At 37.2% G+C, this 20,000-nt stretch overlaps 2 protein-coding genes across 2 annotated transcripts in view; one reads left to right on the forward strand and one right to left on the reverse strand.

The window, feature by feature from the left end:
* LOC122353861 (G protein-coupled receptor 137Ba-like) overlaps positions 1-20,000 on the forward strand; it is a 1,117,577-nt gene that overhangs the window by 823,466 nt on the left and 274,111 nt on the right. The gene's annotated exons all lie outside the window — the stretch shown is intronic.
* Positions 1,009-18,777, reverse strand: tdrd3 (tudor domain containing 3). Its single transcript, XM_043251731.1, has 13 exons — positions 18,589-18,777; positions 16,856-16,946; positions 16,706-16,771; positions 16,292-16,452; positions 10,738-10,879; positions 9,716-9,787; positions 9,481-9,630; positions 8,406-8,555; positions 7,216-7,387; positions 6,850-6,972; positions 3,896-4,749; positions 2,917-3,042; positions 1,009-2,274 (listed from the first exon to the last, which is right to left on the reverse strand). The coding sequence occupies exons 1-13, from the start codon at positions 18,624-18,626 to the stop codon at positions 2,158-2,160; spliced, it is 2,262 nt and encodes a 753-aa protein (XP_043107666.1). The 5' UTR covers positions 18,627-18,777; the 3' UTR covers positions 1,009-2,157.

A 20,000-nucleotide genomic window follows, 5' to 3' on the forward strand; every position in this document is an offset into this window, starting at 1 on the left:
CGCTTCACTGGCTACAACAAATGAAGCTGGAGGGACGCACCGCAGTCCGATGTTTGCTGATAAGGGAAGACACGAGGCTCTGGCTCGGGGCTCATTCAATATCACTGACTTCTGTTCTCAACTCTGAGCTACTCCTGACCTGTCCCGCGTCCTACGAAATACAGAAAAAAACACTTCAAAATCGGTGAGCGACAGATGGCAGGCGGCACGTTTAAACCCTGATAAATATTAACTAGTAGCTGCCGTTCGGTGTCCGACTTTGTGTGCAAACAGCAGCATGTCTGACCTAACGTTTGATTAAGTATCGGATGTTTGCGGCGTGCAACGCTAAAAGGAATATCTCGCCCCAAAAATGGGCGCTCTGCAGCGAATGGGTGCCGTCGGAACGAGAGTCCGAACAGCTTATGAAAACATCGCAATGCACTCCAATCCGTCTCAAGAAGCTAAAACTCCATGTTTGCCTGCACCTAGACATTTTTAACCATTGCTTTTCCTCAAAATATAGCCCGTAATCCATAACAATGTGGGAAAACGTCCATCCTTTGTTGTCTCTCACGTCAAACTCCACCTACAAACTCCACAAAACCTTTTGTTTAGAGCCGTTTTGGCTTGTAAACGTCTTTTTTCTCTCCAAAAAGCTTGCGTTTTACAGGACTCCCACAAACTCTAAAGACGTTAACTGATGGACTGGAGCGGTGTAGATTATTGCGACGATTTTATCAGCTCTCGTTCCGACGGCACCCATTCACCGCAGAGCATCCATTGCTGAAGAAGTGCCGCAGTGCCGCGTTTCTCCTCCTAACCCATCCACGCCTCGAACGGCCTGAGAGGGAGTAAACCGTTAGCATATTTACATTTTTTGTATAAGCACATTTACAACGCTCGTAACCCAAAAGCCCATGTTTGTTATCGACTTGATTTTTGGGTGCACCGTCCCTTTAAGGATCTCGAATCGCTGCCGAAATAAATCAAAAGAAGCAGCAAAAACAAGTGAAGGATGCACAGGGATTGAACAAAAGAGCATAGCGCTTTTATAATCATTAATATCAAGTCCTTTACAAATAGTCACCGTGTACAGCAGCCGTTTTGCATGGCAAGTTTCACAGAGTCCAGAATTCATCGACGCAACATGTGCTGCAAGCCCTTACGGATCCGTCTCCCGTGCCGAGGCAGGGATCAGATAGAGTTGAGATATGTTCTTTCATCTCCTCAGCTAGAGATCAAATCATCAGTCTTTGAGTTTTAAAAACCGTCTTCGAGATCAAACGCGGATACGGTTTTGTTGCATTGTCGCTGCAGTCTTAACCGAGCGTACGGATTCAGTCAGGCGTGTAACCGAAGCATCGTCACGTGACGGCATCGTTTTTTAGTGACTCTGATTACTTCTCGTGCCCAGGTCACATTTCACCCCAAAATCAAAAACAAGAAACCTTGCATAAAGAAAATGAAGCCCATTTAAGGATCGTTCAGATTTTTTTTTTTTTGCATCGTGACATTTTCATTTGCATATTTTTCTCATTACTGAAATTTTGAGTTCTGCGCGACTGAAGCTACTGTAATATTTTTCTTTTACTCTAGTATTCCGCTAGAGAGATACAGTAATACAATAAAAAAATACTGCTATAAAAAAAAAAAAAAAAGTTTTTAATAACAGCAATAAATTATTAACGATTCCCATTCCTAATTATTAATGAAGCCCTAATTAAAGAAAACTCTAATAATGTCACATTGCAAATATGATTTCCTATTCTTTTATTTTGGAATGAAATATTCTGATATTCGACCGATTAGCATTTCTTATGCGTTTAGCCGTTAATGACGCTTCGGAAAAGGTACAACAAACTGCACGTCATTTTCCCCAATTAGAGTCATTTACTTACGGATAACGAGACGATAATTACCTGCATGGGCAGAGAACATCATGTTGCATTTATACTGTTCTATAGAAACGACACGATGCTAGAAGAGTAACGGCCGTAAACCCGATCTAGTCCTGACCTAAGCATGTAGGTTTACCAAAAGAGCACTAATTGTTTTTTTTTGTTTTTTTTTCCAGGAGTAATGAGCGAATCAGATGAGTTTCCTTGCAAGTGAAAGGTTGTGAGTGCTGCTTTGTGTGCGTGCGTGTGTGTGTGTGTGTGTGTGTGTGTGTGTGTGTCAGTCTCTTGCACGCGGCGGCTGGTAGTATTGTTGCGTCGGTCGAGAGCGGCGAGGCTGTCCGTCTCCTCCTCGTCGAAATTCAAGTGAATTCTCATAGTAAATATCTTCGTCATCCTGTGAAGAAGTTACAAGGAATGAGTGACTGATGTTACTGATAAATAAAATAAAATAATAAAATATAATAAAATAAAAGTCTACTGCACACAGAGAAGGCAGAAATGTTTTTTTAATAAAAACTATATAGCCAAGAAACTATAAAATAGCCAAAACTAAAATTGGATTAAATAAATAGTCATTAATGTAAATATTTTATGTATTTAATACATTTATATTTTCTATTTAATATTTTAAGCATTAATAATACAAACTGGTCTTTAAATAAAATAAAATGGCAGCAAAAGTGTAATTCTGGTTATTTCAAATAAATAAATAATATAAACTGAAAGAAATAATTAAATATTTAAAAAAAATTTTTTTTTTACAATACTATTAAGTAAATAAATGTTTTTCTTTTTTTATGTATTAAAAGAAAATATATAAAACCCTTTATGATGGCTCTCCAACGTACAAGGATGTTCGAAAAAATTGGCAGTGACAAATATTGGGAAAGCAGAATACGTATTTATTAGACTTAAATCTGATCGTTTAAATACATGAATGAACAAAGAAAGAAAGAAAAGGTAAGAAAGTAAGTAATGTCAGTAAGCAAGAATATAAGAAGCTTTTCTCAAGGATCTCGTGTGATCTGTTGCTTACCCACACGTCCATGTGCAGAGGTTTGATATTGTGAAGCAGAACTTCTTCGCAGTTGCCGTAATCGCTGAACACGACCACAGCCGTGGATCCAGACGGGTGGATGGCGTCGATTCTCGCCCGGTAAAACTGCCGCAAATACACAAACAGGGTTTACGTGAACACGAAAGGGCAAGATAAACACCACACCAGCTCAAAGGAAGCCGCAGCAATTGATGCAACAGGACTAGACCTAAATATAATGCTGTAATTCACCATTAGTTGCCTGTTACAGTAAAAAGAGATCCATATGTAATGATCATTGTCTATGCACAGATGTTAGCCAATCACAGCAGTGGGCGTGTCCGTAAACGCAACCAAAATTAAAGTTCATGTATTATGTGTGTCTTTTCTGTGTATATTATGTATATATAAATACACACACATATAGTACATATTTTTAACGTATTTAGGCTGCATGTACATATTTTTATTTCATTTATTTTAAATATAAATGTATTTAACAACATTTTTATTAAATATACATTTGTATTTATATATCTATATGTAATAAATATACACAGCACAGATGCATATATTATGTACACAAACTTATTTTGTTTGACAGCACTATAATTTATCAATTTAATAGCATAATTCCTTATGAAAAACTACATACACAAATACATACATATATGTATGTATATGTATATATATATACACATATATATATTTTACATTTAACCTATAATATATCTGTATAGACAGATATAAATTTTAAACAGCAGTTTTGTATCTTACTATAGGTTTTAATTTGTCTGTTATTCACAAAGCATCATGGGACTGTAGTTCTTTTCTTCAATATAGCCATTAAATGCACACCTTTGCTATTTTTTTTTTTAGGTTTGTAATGGTTTAACAAAGACTCTTACTACACGAAAAATGAATGAAAATAAAACACTTCTGGAACCGACGCAACTTTAAAATAACGCAAACCACTCACTTTATTGTCTTCCCAGTAGAGCGCTAGACACTGGTCCCCGGCCCTCCAGTTGACGTGATTATTTGCGTCCGCCGGCTCTCTCGGGCCTTTGATTGGTCCGGATCGCTTCTTGGGGGCGGAGTTATGCGCGTTGGTTTGTTTTGGAGGCGGGGCTGAAGAATGCAGCTTGATTGGACCGCTCCGCCTGTGTTCTAAATCGCCGTTGGGGAGCTGCGTGTTCGAAACCCCGCCCATTTTGATCACCTGACCCGATCCGGGGTCTTGCGAAAAGTCTTTTTTCGTCACATCTTGGGGGCGCTCGAAGTAGCCCGAATTGGGTCTGTCTGGCTTGCCTTTCCTCCTGTTGTTGGGTTCGTTTCTAGATTTGGGATCCGTGACCGACGCAGCAGGATTCGGGTATTTGGGTGCCGCGGGACCGTTTGATTGGTTTTTCCTAAACGAAGCAGGTCCCGTCCCGTCCTGTTCTTTCAATCCGCCGTTATACGGCTCCTGCGGGAAGCTTTTCGACCCGCTATACTCTTTTAACCCGACGGGACCCTGCTGTTCCCTGGACTTCCCCATCAAGCTGTATGTATTTTTAGCATCTTGAGCGTCGTTCTTCCACCGCTCTGATCCTCCTCTCCCCGTTCGCTCCCCGTCCCTCCATTTCTGTGGTTGGGAGATGCTGGAGGCGGCTGCGCTGGGTTTAGGAAAGTCTCCGTCCTTCTGGAAGCGTGGAGGTCTGTCGTTTCTCTGCGAGCGGCCCTCGTTTCGAGGGGGGTGTTTGGACTGGGTGGCATCTCTGGACGTTTGCTCGGTGCTGGGGAAAGTCATCTTAAACTGGTGGTCTTGTAGTGAAGGCTGGTTCTTTGCCTCTAGAGGGTTAATCATGAGAAAAAAGTAAATCAACTGATTAAAAAAAATGTGTAAATGTAGTAAGGGCCTATGATGAAAAGCAACAGTAACAATAACAGAATTTAAAATTAAAACTTTTTAAAGAATCTCCCATAATTTAGTTCATATTGTAACAAAACGCTTTTTGAGAAGCATTTTGTTGCCCAAATAAAAAAAAAAAAAAAAGTAAAATTACAGTAAAAATTATACATTTTCGGTTGACCACATTACACAAGATGAATTAGTTTATTTTCTCGCTTTATTTGATTACTATATTTTTTTATAGTAAATTTGTATTAAACAATAAATCTGACAGACGCTTTCTGAAATTATAAATATTTAACATTTTCTAAAAAAAATAAAAACCCCGAAATAATTCAGGTTTTAATCGATTAGAAATGCTTTTTGATCATTAGAATTACACCATAAAAAAATGGGGAAAAAAAGGATTTCATTAAAATAAATTAAATTACATAATTAAATTAAAAAATAAATTATTAAAAATTTTATATTATATTCATTAATATATCAATTAATCAGATCTGCTGTTTGATTATGACACTTAAGTGTAACTATTAAAAAGCATTTCTAGAAAAAAATGTAATGGAAAACAGAATTTGAGGGGGGGAATGATTTCATAGGGCCCTAAAAAATCATTTTGCTTGACTTTAAATTTAACAGAGGTTTATTAAAAGTTCTAATTAGTCGGACATGCTTTTGATTATAGGATTTTAATGTTATCATTAAAACGGGAGCCTCGACAAAGGACAATTCTTTTATAATACAAGTTAGGGTTAGGGTTACGCCAAACTAAATTAAACGAAATGGATTTCTTCTGTATTCGTGAAGAAAAAGCTCCCAAACGGCAAATCAGAAGAGCCTTTTACCTGTTGTTTTGCATATTTTTAGCGTCTTGAACTTCACGGCATGCATTTAAGCGACCTTTTAGGATGTCAAGAAACGCGTCAAACGAACAAGCGGTAATAACCAAGTTCATTCAAGAAAGCTGTCAGGTTCTTCGCAGAAATATCAACTTGAACGCGGAGCGCCGTGATGATGCAGGGCGCCTCGAAAGCGCAATTACAGCGTGCTTCAGGTCATTCTGACTCAAAACCAAGAGCCTGGATGTTAAAACAACAGCGAGTTAAAACAGCGGAAGACGAACCGTTTCTCCACATATTAGCCCTGTCTGTTTTCTCCTAAAGCCATATGTCAGGCAGAGCTTACCAGCCACAGAGACTTATCTAAAGCTGACTAATAGAGCGCCTTCATTTGGGACTGGCCATCTGTTTGACGCCGCGCAGTTCTGCAGCCCACTGGGACTTCTACATAAGAGGAGATTAAAAATCTTGGTACAATGTTGCCATTATTAAGATTGGTTTCAGCAGGAATGCATACAATAGGAAATTATACAGTAGTTTTAAATCGATCATTTATAGTTGAGCCGATCACAACCTTAAAATAAATGATGATGTTTTTCTTCCAGATACCAACCGTACTCTATCCCACTTTTAATACAAATAAATGCACAGCTTGAGAGCAATCCGCACAATATTGTTATAAATATCAATAATATCAAAATATTATAATGTAAAGTAGAAACATCGTTAGTTGATTATAAATCAACCTGAAATAGGTAAAAATCTGGAACTTAAAAGATCTTAAATTAGAAATGTTGTCTTGAAAACTAAAATAAGCTTAAAGATAAAATACAAAAATTGCTTAACCTAAAACTAAAATGAAATAACGCTAAATAAATGTAAAAAAATTTAAGAAAAAAAAAAAAAAAAAAAAAAATAATATATATATATATATATATATATATATATATATATATATATATATATATATATATATTAATGTTTTAAATTTGTTACAATTTTTATATATATATATATATATATATATATATATATATATATATATATATATATATATATATATATATATATATATATAAATTGTAACAAATTTAAAACATTAATGAATATTTCATTATTGGCATCAAACTTTATGCAGCACTAATATTATCAGCATTTTACAAAATTTAAAACATAAAAGGTAAAACAACTTGAGTGTACCGTCAACAGACAACGTCCCCATTTTTGACTCCAGGAAGTCAAACAGTGTGCTGGGCCCAGATGGCCTTCCTCCTGCCTCCTCATCCTCATCTTGTCTGGAGCGTCCCCGTCCACGACCCTTTCCTGTCAGAGAACAAATAAACCATCATTAAAAAAAAAAGACAAACAAGCGCTAATTAAAACACGAATTAATCAAATAGGCATGCTAGGTTCCCGTCAATGGGTTTTATTTAAAGCACTAATTTTATGTCACAACTTGTGTATAAATGGACCCTACAGCCAACGCAGCCTGCTTTCCTGAGCGGCTGCGTATCTGGCAACGATCTGAAGGTTTCCGGTTGTTTTCCCAGCGCTTGAAGGTTTTACCTCGAGGCGGTGGGCGGCTCTGCTCCGTCTGGGCCACTCTGGGCTGGTTTGATCCGGTGAGCAGCAGGTTGAGGGCCACCTCCAGGTTATTGTTGTTATCCAGGAGGGCCTGTCTGGCTGCCTCTCGGTTAAAGCCCATCTCCATGATGTCCCTCAAAGCGCGCTCATCCACCTCGGAGAGAGAGAAGCAGCACCATGAAACAGCAGAAAGGATTCGGCGACCTTGAAGGTCGTCAGAAAACGCATAAAAATCACGGACAAAGGAAACAGAAAGCACAAACAGACCGGTGCTTACATAAGCCATCGATTCATCTCCTACTAGGGAAGATACGCGAAATAATGCATTTAATTATAACAAAGCACATCTTACAATTTTGGGGCACTTGACGCGTTTCTGAGGATAGTTAACATAAAAGTGAATTTTAATCCATTAGCACAACAACAAAAAACACCTTATAGAGAAATGTTCATCCCCTTATTTTCAAAGTCTAAATGAAGCACTTAGCTCAATTATTTTCTCCTTGCATGTGGTTAAAACGACTGAGGTCAGCATGACTTTGTACTTTTTACAAACAAAGAAATAGAAAAACGGGACATTAACGCGTATTAAAATGTCGGCACCGTCACAACAAAAACGCTGTTCTAGTCAAAGCATCCAGAAACACTTAAAGTGTCAGACTCGGTTTTAAACTGGAAATATTTCTTGAGTAACGGTGCTGAAAACTCACAGGAATAAATTGCATTTCACATAAAAAAAAACAACAACAATAATTTTAACAGCATTTCACTACATTCACGATTTTTTAATTAAATAAATGCAATTTTTTTAAATGCAAAAGGAGATTTGAGATGAATTATTTTCGGCATTTTGAGAAGAAAGTAAAGCACGAGCGAGTTTTATCACCCAAACCGTGATCACCGAGTAACAGAACGACGCTAAACGCGGTTATGATGCATCACTGGAACAGACTCGTTGGTTTCAGTCAGTAGACGTGATCAAATCAGTGAGGACTGCAGAAAAACAGCTGCATAATTCGCTAAACCAGATTCCGGATCTAAAGGTTATGATAATTAGTTTCGTTCTATTTGCATCTTCTCCCGTGTTTTAGGAATAATTCGGTTCATGAGGAAGAGCTGGAAACGGCCGACGAAGCACTAATCATCTTTTCACCAGGATCCTCGGATCTCACCAGATCTCTGTAAACTCCTTCTGACTTGTTCTCCGTCCACGGCTTCTCCCTCTCCTCTCGTCGTCTTTGATGGGCGTCCCGGCTCTTGTAGGTGGATCCCGGGTTGGCGAGGTTTCCGCCGGCGTTGCCTCCGCCGCCGAACGTGCGCGCCTGTCACAAACAAACTGATCAACAGATGCGCGATAAAAAAAACCTGTGCGTCTCCAGCGGCTTGAGGGCTGACGTTTTCGGGGGACATCGTAAATGCGTTTTAAAGTTCAAATCAAGCCGCGGTGCTGTTGCGTTTAATCATTTGCGCGGCGCTCACTTGTCACGTTACCTTTGCAATTACACACTCGAAATCAAACATTTCTTAATTAAATATCGGAGGATATTAAGTTCACCCGTGGCCTAAGGACGCAGTCATGAGAACGAACGAATTCAATTAAATATTGCTTTAACATATCAATATTTCATTATCAAAAGGTGCTACTTTGTTGCAGGGGATGAAAATCATATTTATTCTGAAGCGAAATGCCAATATCTGCGCACAATGCAAAACGCTGAAATCTGGTCAAACGTTAACGTGCTTATGAAAAGTCTTTTCCCGTTTACTTGCTCAAAAATATTGCAATTACGGCAATTTTAAAGTTATGTTTTTGAATATATTTTAAAATGTAAATTTGGTCAATTTAATAAGCACTCGTGGAATAAAATAATTAATTTTTTTTTTATTCTTACTAAAAAGCTTTTTTTTTTATATAATAAAATATAATATTATTCTTGACAATGTTGAGAAATGCTACAAAATTTATGACATTTTTGCGTCTGTGAAGGAGTAATGACGCAGAAAACTCACCTTTGATCGAAGGAATAAATGACCTTTTAAAGTAGAAGCTGACCGAAAACGGCTATTTTAAATTTGTAATAATTTTCCACGTTTTTACAGCATGCGTATCGAATAAATGCAGCAAAGAAGAGACCTCTTTAAAACCCAAACAGTAGTGTGCATTAATTTCGCGCGAACTGCATCTTCAAAAATGTATTCGTATGGTAGGCTAATAATGTCTGGTAATAATTAAGGACGACAGCACACCTCTTTGCTCTTGGCGACCTCGGCGATGGCAGCGGTTCTTTGTTTCTCGAACTCGTCGTTGTCGTCAGCAGACTTGACGGCGTTGGCGCTCTGCAGGGTCTTCCTCTGATCCAGCGCTCTGCTGTCCACCTGCTCCTTATGAGCGCATTTCTACAGAGAGGCCGCGACAGATTACACGCCATCCACGCATTCAGAGCCAAACCGACCCAAAGGTCAAAGGTCAAGAAGCTCTAACCTGTCCGAAGGGAACGAACGGAGGAGGTCCGCCTTCTGCGGCAATGTTTCTCCGGCTGTGTTTGGCCAGGCTCTTTTGTGAGGAAAAAGTTGGAGATTAAATGTAACGCGACGTTCAAGTCAATGCAGGATTACTTTAACAGCATATCGATGATAGATTCAAAATATTGGTAAAATGTTTTATTTTCATTTTAGTTTGTCTATTTTGCTGGGTGTTTGTCTTTTAGTTAATATATTATATTAATATATTATATAATATATAAAATATTCGTTTTATTCACGCTACTTTATACTTCATTAAAATGAGAAATGATGCCAAGTGTTTTTTTTCTCCAGTTAAAAGTTGATTTTATTTTATTTTTTTTTTTTTATTATAGTTTTCAGTTTTAGTTCGTTACGATAACCCTGATCCATCAGAGAGAATAATCTTTGAACTGAACTTATTTACTCGTCTAGATGAATAGAGCAATGCGTCTTCGTGCTATCTGGCTTTGATTGATAATTAAAATAAATCATCTGTTGCCAATGTGTCATCCATCAGCGAGCTACAGCGTGATGAATATTAACAGATGGTTACAGACACTGACACCGTTTCTTAAGTTTTAATGAACAGAACCTTTTTAAAGGGGGTCACATTTTTGCAACTCAATTTTTTTTCCTCGAGCCCACTTATAATGTCAGTGAAGGGTTCTGCAGTAAAACGGTTGTAAATTAGTGTAGTTTCATGTTTTATACCAACTCCCTGACACATACAGTACATAGTTAAAAATTCTGTATGCAGATGACCTCTGTTACGATTGGTTCATTTGGCACAGGTCAAGCTGTTTATTTATAAATGTAGGTGGTGGTATTCATATTTCGTCTTTTTGGAGTAGCTAAGGAGATATTAAATACGAATATACAATCTCAATTACATAAAAGCAATAAAAACAAATCCAGCTCGCTGCCGTGCGTAATGTGTGTGTGTGTGTGTGTGTATATATATATATGCATAAAATATTCACATTGAAACATACACCTCACCCTCTGCAACTCCCACTTCTCGATCATGTGATCCACTTCGCCTCCGAGAACCGCGATCTTGGAATCGTCCAATAGCAGGAGGCCATTTTTAACCTGAACGGCCCCCAGGAGCTTCACTTTGGTTCCAGGAGGAGTGTTCAGACTGAAAGCGGAGCAGAAATCAAATTCATGCCTCCAATTCATTGCGTGAAACCAAAGCTGCATTTCAAGAATAGAGCAAAATGAGGAATATTATGAAATACTATTATGATTCCAAATAACGGCTTTATATATATATATATATATATATATATATATATATATATATATATATATATATATATATATATATCTTTTTAATTTTATATATATATATATATATATATATATATATATATATATATATATATATATATATATCTTTTTTAATTAAAATATATATTTCTTTTTTAATTTATTATATATTTTTTATAATATATATATAATAGAAATAATTAAAAAATATTTTTATATTATATATATATATATATATATATATATATATATATATATATATATATATATATATATATATATATAAAAATATTTATATATATATACACACACACACACACACACACTTTTTTTCAGAATTTTCTGCATCTTTATTCAGTGTCATATGATCCTTCAGAAATGTATATTATTTGGAGTTTAACTGTAATAGCCGTAATTTCCTTGAATTACATGAAAATATAATTTTTTTTTTGGATTTGTGGCGTAACGTGACCCAGGGATTTCTTGAGAGTTTTCCTCAGATTCACCCCAAAATAGGTCAGTTTTCCTTATTTGGCATCTGCTGTGACTTTCCAAAAAAAGGAGTGAGAGATTTTAAAATTCATAATTGCACTTCTCTGCTTTACTTGCTTCTATTTCCTGGTTGCCAATCAGGTTTTTTTTCTCCGATGTGTTTCAGCTTTAGTTAGTGTGTGGGGCATTTGCTGTAAGTTGGGATTAAGAGCTGGCTGTTTGACTTTAATTAAAGATTAAAGTGGGGGAGAAGGGATGGATTGAGAGAGAGGAAGAGGAAGAAACTCTATTTTCCCCTCACAAACACTCTAATACCCCGAGGAGGGAAGTGAAGCAGTGAATTTTCCAAAACGCAGGCTTATTTCCTCAAATGTGTCCCCTCGCCTGCACCCTGATCAAATGTTAATGCACCGCTCTGCACTGCAGAAGAAGCTCCTGCTAAAAATACACCACGCGCTCTCCTACACGCCAAACACACTCGCCCTCAAAAACACAAGTCCAACTTTCCCCGGTCCTCTCATTAGAAGAGCCCCGGGAGCTGGACGGCCTTCCTGACCGGCTCATCCACGCCGAGCTCAAAGGGATGCGGGGTTCGATACCGACTCTCTGGAGACGTCACAAAACACACCGTTTGTTCCAGAACGATGCTTCTCTTCTTTCAAACAAACAAACAATCTCGCTACCATTTGAAGGTGAAATAATCATTTGAAATGAGTGACGCTAAACAGAATTGTAAAAACAACTTGCTTTTTCGTAAAGCAAGCATACCAAGCCGAAATATTGTTTTACATGCATGCCCTTTCTGTTCTCGTAACTCTGCAAAGCTTTGGCTGCATTCGCACGAACTTCCTTTTTGAAAGTTTAGGGTTGATAACGCTCTTAAAAAGCACCAAGGACGTTTTTATTCGATCGAAACGGATGGAGTACGTTTTTAAATATATTATTAACATAACATTTGAATACATTTCAGAACATAATTCATTCCCATGATGCAAAGCTGAATTTTGACCATCATTACCGCAATCTTCCTTAAATGGAAACCGGCTCGTCGGGATTCTTTGCACAGAAAGTCAAAAAAACAGCATTTTTTTTGGAAATTGGAATCTCGTTTTGTGACACCGAACCAAATTGAAAACAAAACAACCAAAAAGTCAAACTACGCGAGCATTCACAGACGCTTTAAAATAACGCATGTCCGCTCAGCGGTTGAATAAAGGGAGCTTTGGGTTGAAACGAACACTGGCGAGTTTCATTCTGCGTGCCGGCGACGGGGATGGATGTAGAGAGAGAGAGCGGCCAGAGGAACGGATGAATAAAGAGAGCTCTGTTCTTCAAACGACTCGACAACACAGTCTCCACCTGTAGCTGCTGGCCGGCGGCCATCGCGACGGAGAGCGGTAACGGAGACGCGGGATTGGTGGGGTTCGAGCCAATCAGAAGATCTGAAACCGGGGTTAAAGGAAGGGGAGTACAAGAAAAGGGCAGAAAAGGTTGTTGGGAGTCTGAAGCGGCTTTACAAGATTACACAGCGTCCCGTTCCCTTGTGTTTTGGGCCAAGTAATCATTTTTACAAGAAAATAGTATTTTAGTTTTTTCTACATTAAAACCACACCTAAAAGAAAATCTGCTTAACACGTCCTCACTCGGTAATAAGACTTTAAGTGGAGGAAACGTTAGGCATTGTGGACTTTACGCCTCCTCCAGACGTTTCCGTGACGTTTTGATCAGCTGTTGGGACTCTCGTTCTGACGGCACCCATTCGCTGCAGAACATCCGTTATTTTCTATGAACGAGGACACTGTGACGCCAGGGGCATTACACAACACAACATTTTCGAGGTCGTTAAAAATAACATCGAAAAACAGTTAAAGAGTCAGCGATACAATAAAAACAAAAAAAGGAAAGGACATTTTACTGTAAGAATTAAACGCGCTACAAACGAGTTTTTGTCTTTTATTGCCTGATTAATAGTAAGCAAAGTCTGCAGCAGGACTTTTTTGCTGCTGCTGCGGTGGCTTTAAAGGGTTAGTTTGCCAAAAAATATTTTTTTTTAATTCTGTCAATAATTACTCACTCTCGCGTCGTTCCGAAACCGCAAAACATTTATTCGTCTTCGGGCCAAAAATTAAAAAAATTTTTATATAAAATCTCAGAGCTTTCCGACCCCGCATAAACAACGCATTTAAACAACCTTCAACAAATCATCATAAGTGGGTTTTCTGAAAACCGATTTGCTGGCTTTTTCTAATTTTCCACCGGAAAGGTGCATGATAATCGCGCTTGTTGTATTTGCATAACATACAGCGCATGCTATGGTCACACAAATGTAGTCCGTGAAGCAGTAAACCCATCGGCTGCTTCCAAACAGAGCGCCGTCGAGGATCTAGACTGTAACACGCGATGTGTCGCCCAGCCCTAGCGAAACCGAAACTGCATTTCCATTAATTGCACAGCCCTAGGTTAGCGATTTGAACGAGGCCCTCAAACGATGAACGATTAAAATTAAGGGTGTAACTTGCCGCTTCGCTGTTCAAACGCTTTTCTGTGCGCTGTCAAAACATCGAATGACAAGTTGTTTTAAGACGCTAAAAAAAACATTACAGTGACACACGAATCCAAACGCATTCTTGGTACGTTTTTCTCCACCGACGCCGATGTTTAGGGTTGAGAAAACGAGCCTGAAGTAACCTCAAAAGCAGCAACACCACGACCCCGAATGACTCGGCAGTGAAAAACCCTTTTTATACACCCCCCCGCTACATCAAAACCTCTTTAGTCTGGCTCAAGGCAATTACAGGACCTCTTTATCATATTAAGAGCTGCGTTTAATCAAACGCCGGGTTTTTGGCCTCATTATAGGCCACTTCACGGTGTCTGACGGGCCGAGACGTTATTTCATTAAATCATACGCCGCAATTAGACGTGCTTCAATTAAATGTCTGAGGTACTAGATTTTACGGCCGCTCGTTCACAAAAAGCGACGGCAGTCACTTGCCAAATCTTTACGTTCGACAGCAATAAACCCCCGAACAAACGAGCCAAAATATCTAATAAACAAAGAGCGAGGGCGGAGGGAGCTTTCTACAGAACTCCGCGGGCACAGATTCCCCATCACTCGCGCTATTACTCAAGTATGCAGCGTGCATAGCAAGCATACTTCCTCAAAACGTGGAAAAACCGCACGCGTCGGACAAACTGCGCGCTGTAACCGCATGAACAAGCGTTACCCACAATGCACCGCTCTCGAGCTCGAGGCGAATGAAAGGAACATCATTTTTACCGTCTCTTTTCCTCCACTGCCGAGAAACACTTTTACACACCATTAGATTAAAAACGCTATTACTGTATTTATTTACGAGATGATAACTTGACACCGCTTGCTAAATTAAACACGCGACATAAGGTCGTGTAACAACGCCGCAGCATACTGCTGTTTGATTATTTAAAGCGGCATGTTGCATACTATTTCACATACTATTAAATAACAGTAAGCAACAAGCCTACCGTTTTAAAGAAGTTAATACATTTTTACATTTTTGCATGAAATGAATTAAAAAAACGCAGTCATTTTTACTTAAATTTCTATTTCAGACTGATTCTCTTTCAGTTTTTTTTCAACCATTTATCAAAAAGTTTATATTATAAATGTTTCTCAATTATATAATAATTCTCAATAATAATAATAATAATAATAATAATAATTCTATTGGTATGATCTCTAAAAGATCACGTGACACTGAAGACTGGAGAAATTATGCCAAAAACTCAGCTGCGCATCACAGGAATAAATTATGTTTTACAAAAGTGTCATTAAAAAAATTATAATAATAAAATAAAACATTTCACAATTTTTACTGTATCTTTCAGCAAAAAGGTGACTTTCAACAACAATTAAAAACTTAAAGTGTGCGCTTAGCAGGAAAGGACTAATAAAATGTCATTCCCGCCCTTTGTTAAATCAACTAAAACCCTGACTAAGTTTAATTTCAGCTTTAATATTTTTAAAGCAATTTTTAATGCATTTTTACATTTTTGCATGAAATAAATTAAAAACGCAGTAAAGGCATTTCAGGTTTCGATTTCAAACTGATGCTCTTTCAGTTTTTTTAAAAACCATTTATCAAAAAGTCGTGAAAAACTAAATGTTTCCACAAAAATATGAAACTGTTTTTGAAAATTCTTAATAATAATAATAATAATAATTCTATTGGTATGATTTCTACAAGATCACGTGACACTGAAGACTGGAGCAATGATGCTAAAAACTCAGCTACGCATCACAGGAATAAATTATGTTTTACAAAAGTGTCATTAAAAAAAAATAATAATAAAATAAAAACATTTCACAATTTTTACTGTATCTTTCAGCAAAAAAGGTGACTTTCAACGACAATTAAAAACTTAAAGTGTGCGTTTAGCAGGAAAGGACTAATAAAATGTCATTCCCGCCCTTTGTTAAATCAACTAAAACCCTGACTAGGTTTAATTTCAGCTTTAATATTTTTAATGCAAGTGCATGACTGAATTTTAAAGGGAAGAGAACTTCACTTGAGCGCACCAAGAGTGAGACGTCAGCCTGCTTCCCTCCCTTTATTAAAGCAGCATCACCTCGCTGCATTGAGCACCAAGAACGTGGAAAGTGCGATCCGGGGACCTGACCTTTAATTAGTCTAATTATACCGGGCTTGCTTCGGACACAAGCTCCCACTCGCTGCTAGCCGTCGCGGATGTACGAATCCCTATAGGAGGTCAGTGCGTGCGTAATTAAAAAGATCTACGCGAGCGGTACCTGATTTTGGACAGATGCTTGAACTCGAGGCCGGTGCAGGCCGTGTGGCCGTCGGTCATCTGCACGCGCAGCATCCTGGGCGCCGTCTGGGACTCCTCGTGATCTTTAGGGGCAGCCACATTGCGAATCTTCTGCACCTGGAGGACACACGGACCCTCCAACTGCGGGAGAACGAAAGGGATTTATTGCAGATGTAATGAAGCGAGCTCATAGTTGCAGAGAAACCAGATCAGTGCCATTATTCTGCAGTAGTGTCACGTCCTTCTACCTCTTCACCTCTGACTCCATCTTCATTTCTTCCCTGCTGGTGTTGTCTTTAATGACGGCGCCATCTTGTGGGCAGCGTTAGCAAGCGCTATTTAACTGCGCTTCGTTAAATCAAATCGAGTCAGTTATTTCAATACACAAATGTACCTTTTCTATCCGTCCGCTGTTGATGTCCGCCGGCAGAAAGCTCTTTCCTATGGGTCTCAGATCACTCTGTGAATGATATAGCGGTGTTCGTGATCGGATTGACAGAGACGTGCAACACTAGACGTTTAATATAAAAAAGAAACCGCTTACGTTTAGTGCTACTTGGATGATGTCAGTCGGTGAGGTCTTCTCCTTCTCTGATGAACTTTTACACTCCTCTATTCCTTCATCTGTAAGGTACCTGTGAAGAAAAGCGTGCATTTAGAGGAAAGGTGTGTGATCTCAGCCAGAGATTTAACATTTTAGATGTAAACAACCCTTAAATAAGAAATATCTCAACCCTAAAAATTTATAAAATATATATATATAAACTATATATATATATATATATATATATATAATATATAATATATCGTATATAATATCTAATATTATTTCTACATATTTCTATTCAGAAAGTTAAAATGCACTTTTAAATGTTTAATTAAATGTTATCTATTTGAATCTGTAGATTAAGCGCACTTTAAAGTTATTTAATGCATCCTTTAAAAGGTTTTTCTCAGTAGCACTAATTACTAAAAATTACTTTTGCCATTAAAAAAAGTAAGGATTACTCATTTGTTTGTTTTTTTAAGGTAATTTAATTAGGCACTTATGTAAGTGAATTTAACACAGTATAGAATATTTATAAACAATACAACAGTGGATTTAACATCAACACTTTAAATCTAACCTTAAAAGGCATGATTTTGTATACCTTTCTCACTATTAATATGCAGTAATTAGGCAGAGAATCTTCATTAATAATATTAGTTAATAGTAAGAATTGGTCCTTTAAGTATGACAAATATAATTTATGAACTTATTTATTAAAAAAATAAAAAATAAAACCCCTATCCATCCTTGTAATCATTAACTTATCAAGCTTGATATAGCATTTAGAAAGTAATTAGTGTGTTAGTAATTAGTAATAAAGTGTTGTGTGTGTTTTTTTTTTTTTGGACCACTGACAATATTTTAGAATCTTTGAAGTGATAAAAAAAAGTGAGATCTAAAGAAATAATTAAAGATTTTTCAGATATATGTTCTGATATATTACGCAAATTGGTGCATATTTCTAAAAATAATAATTAAAAACTATTTAGAACATTGTAACAAAACAACTGTCAATGTATTGTTGCAAATATATATATATATATATATATATATATATATATATATATATATATATATATATATATATATACACACACACACACACACACACACACATATATATACATACACATGTGTGTGTGATCAGTAAAGTGTCCAATGCTAATAAAGGTATTAGCATTGGACCCCATACTGCAAAATATAAATATTTAATATGCACAGTAAAGTCTGAGATCTATAGGAACGGAGCTCAAGTTCTGAACATAAATGCTCATCGACCTTTAACTATTTAAAATAAAATAAAATGCTGTTGGTTGCTCTTAAGAAGTTTAATGGAGCTTGTTAAACTTGTCATGACAGCCCAGACTGATTCAAGAGAACCACTGAGAAACTTCAGCAGGCGATTATTTAACTATCACATATGGCACATATATATTATATTAAGTATTATATATTTTAGAGTCGCAGCCGCTGACAAAAGACTAGCAATTAATATGTTGTCGTGCTAATGATGTAGCCGCTAACAGCACCAAACATCCCAAAAGCCAAAAGTGCACGTAAGAATAAACTGCTAAAGCGTCAGAATCGGCGCGTCGCTGCAGAAACTTACACGCGATAGCAAACGAAGCATAACTAGTAAAGCTCGCGTTGAAACCCGAGCGAGCGCACGGATGTAAACACGAGTTAGCATCGGCGGCGCTAGCCGTTAGCGCTCGGCGGAGACTCACCAGCCCTCTCCGGTGAGCGCCGAGCTCAGATCGCACATCTTCTCGTACGCTGACGGGTCCGTTCGGAATCGCTGTCTGGGACGTCGCCGAAATCACATCGTGCGTCGCTCGGGTGTTTGTTTCCACGGCGTTTAGCTCGCGCCGCGGCCGGACAAAGACGGATGACGTCACGCGCAAACTTCTGACACTGCGGAGGTCAAAGGGCAGCGCCGCCGATGACGTAGAGCGCGAATAAAAGTCGCGCAAAAGCGAGCTGAAAAAGTTGTTGCATGATGTCTCTGTGTTTATCAAACAAAAGGTACTTTTATTTTAATTTGCATTTTTGAAAATGTTGTTTTTGGGTATTTCAGCCAAGGTTTTTTTTTTGTTATTAAGCTATTCATTTTATTACTGTTTTGCATTCATAAATGTACATTTTCTAATAGAAAAGTGTTTTATAAAGAATTGGAATGCTATTTGTATACTATTTAAAGAAGCACTAATAGAAAGGCGATCAGTCTTTAAAATGTTCGAGTGATCTGAAGGCCTTTATTGAGTGTGTCTTCTTTTTCTTTTTCTCTTATTGTATTTATATTTTCATTTAATCCCTCTTCTTTGTGTGCCTGGCTTTGTATTGTCTATTGTATTATTTTGTATCTGTTGTTCGATGCATAAATGATATGAAAACACGTAGAAAACACCCCGAAATCGTTTCGAGCGACGTCAGTAAGAAGCTACTAAAAAGAAAAACGTGGAAATGCAAAAAAGAGTGCTTCAGGAACAGCCTCATAGCCTATAAAAAAAGAAAAAATAATATATATATATATATATATATATATATCTATATATCTATATATATATATATATATATATATATATATATATATATATATATATATTAGAATAATAATGGATTTTTGCACTCCCATTTGCTCAAACAGCTACATTTTTTCACTGCCTTTAATAAAAGGGAAAAAACTGAGAGAGACTTGCAAATAATAATAAAAAATAAAGAGCTAAACACTTGCAGTAGAGTTTGCTTTTCTGTGACTTGATGAAAAGGTGATAATACAAAGTATAGTGTTATAAATGTATATATCACAGTCTTGTTGAAAATATCCCCTAAGTACAATTTAGTAAAAAGTGTTAAAAGAATTGTAGTGAAATTCAACTTCATAGCCACCTGAAATATGATCGGGTTCCTAAATCATACTTTGTTTTTAAGAGGTTTTCAGAGTTTTACTGGCTTTAGTGTTCATTTCAACTAGAAACCGCACTGAATCATAGATATACATATTACGTATTTCTGTATTTTTATTAAAACACCACATGCAGCAATTATATCCTGCAGAATTTCGATTTTTTTTTTTTTTTTATAGCGAATTTACCTGTTCATCAAACCAATGACTTTTATTTATGTAGTAAAAAGCACA

The sequence above is a fragment of the Puntigrus tetrazona genome, chromosome 11 (genome assembly GCF_018831695.1).
Source record: "Puntigrus tetrazona isolate hp1 chromosome 11, ASM1883169v1, whole genome shotgun sequence".
In the NCBI taxonomy this organism is placed as follows: Eukaryota; Metazoa; Chordata; class Actinopteri; order Cypriniformes; family Cyprinidae; genus Puntigrus; species Puntigrus tetrazona.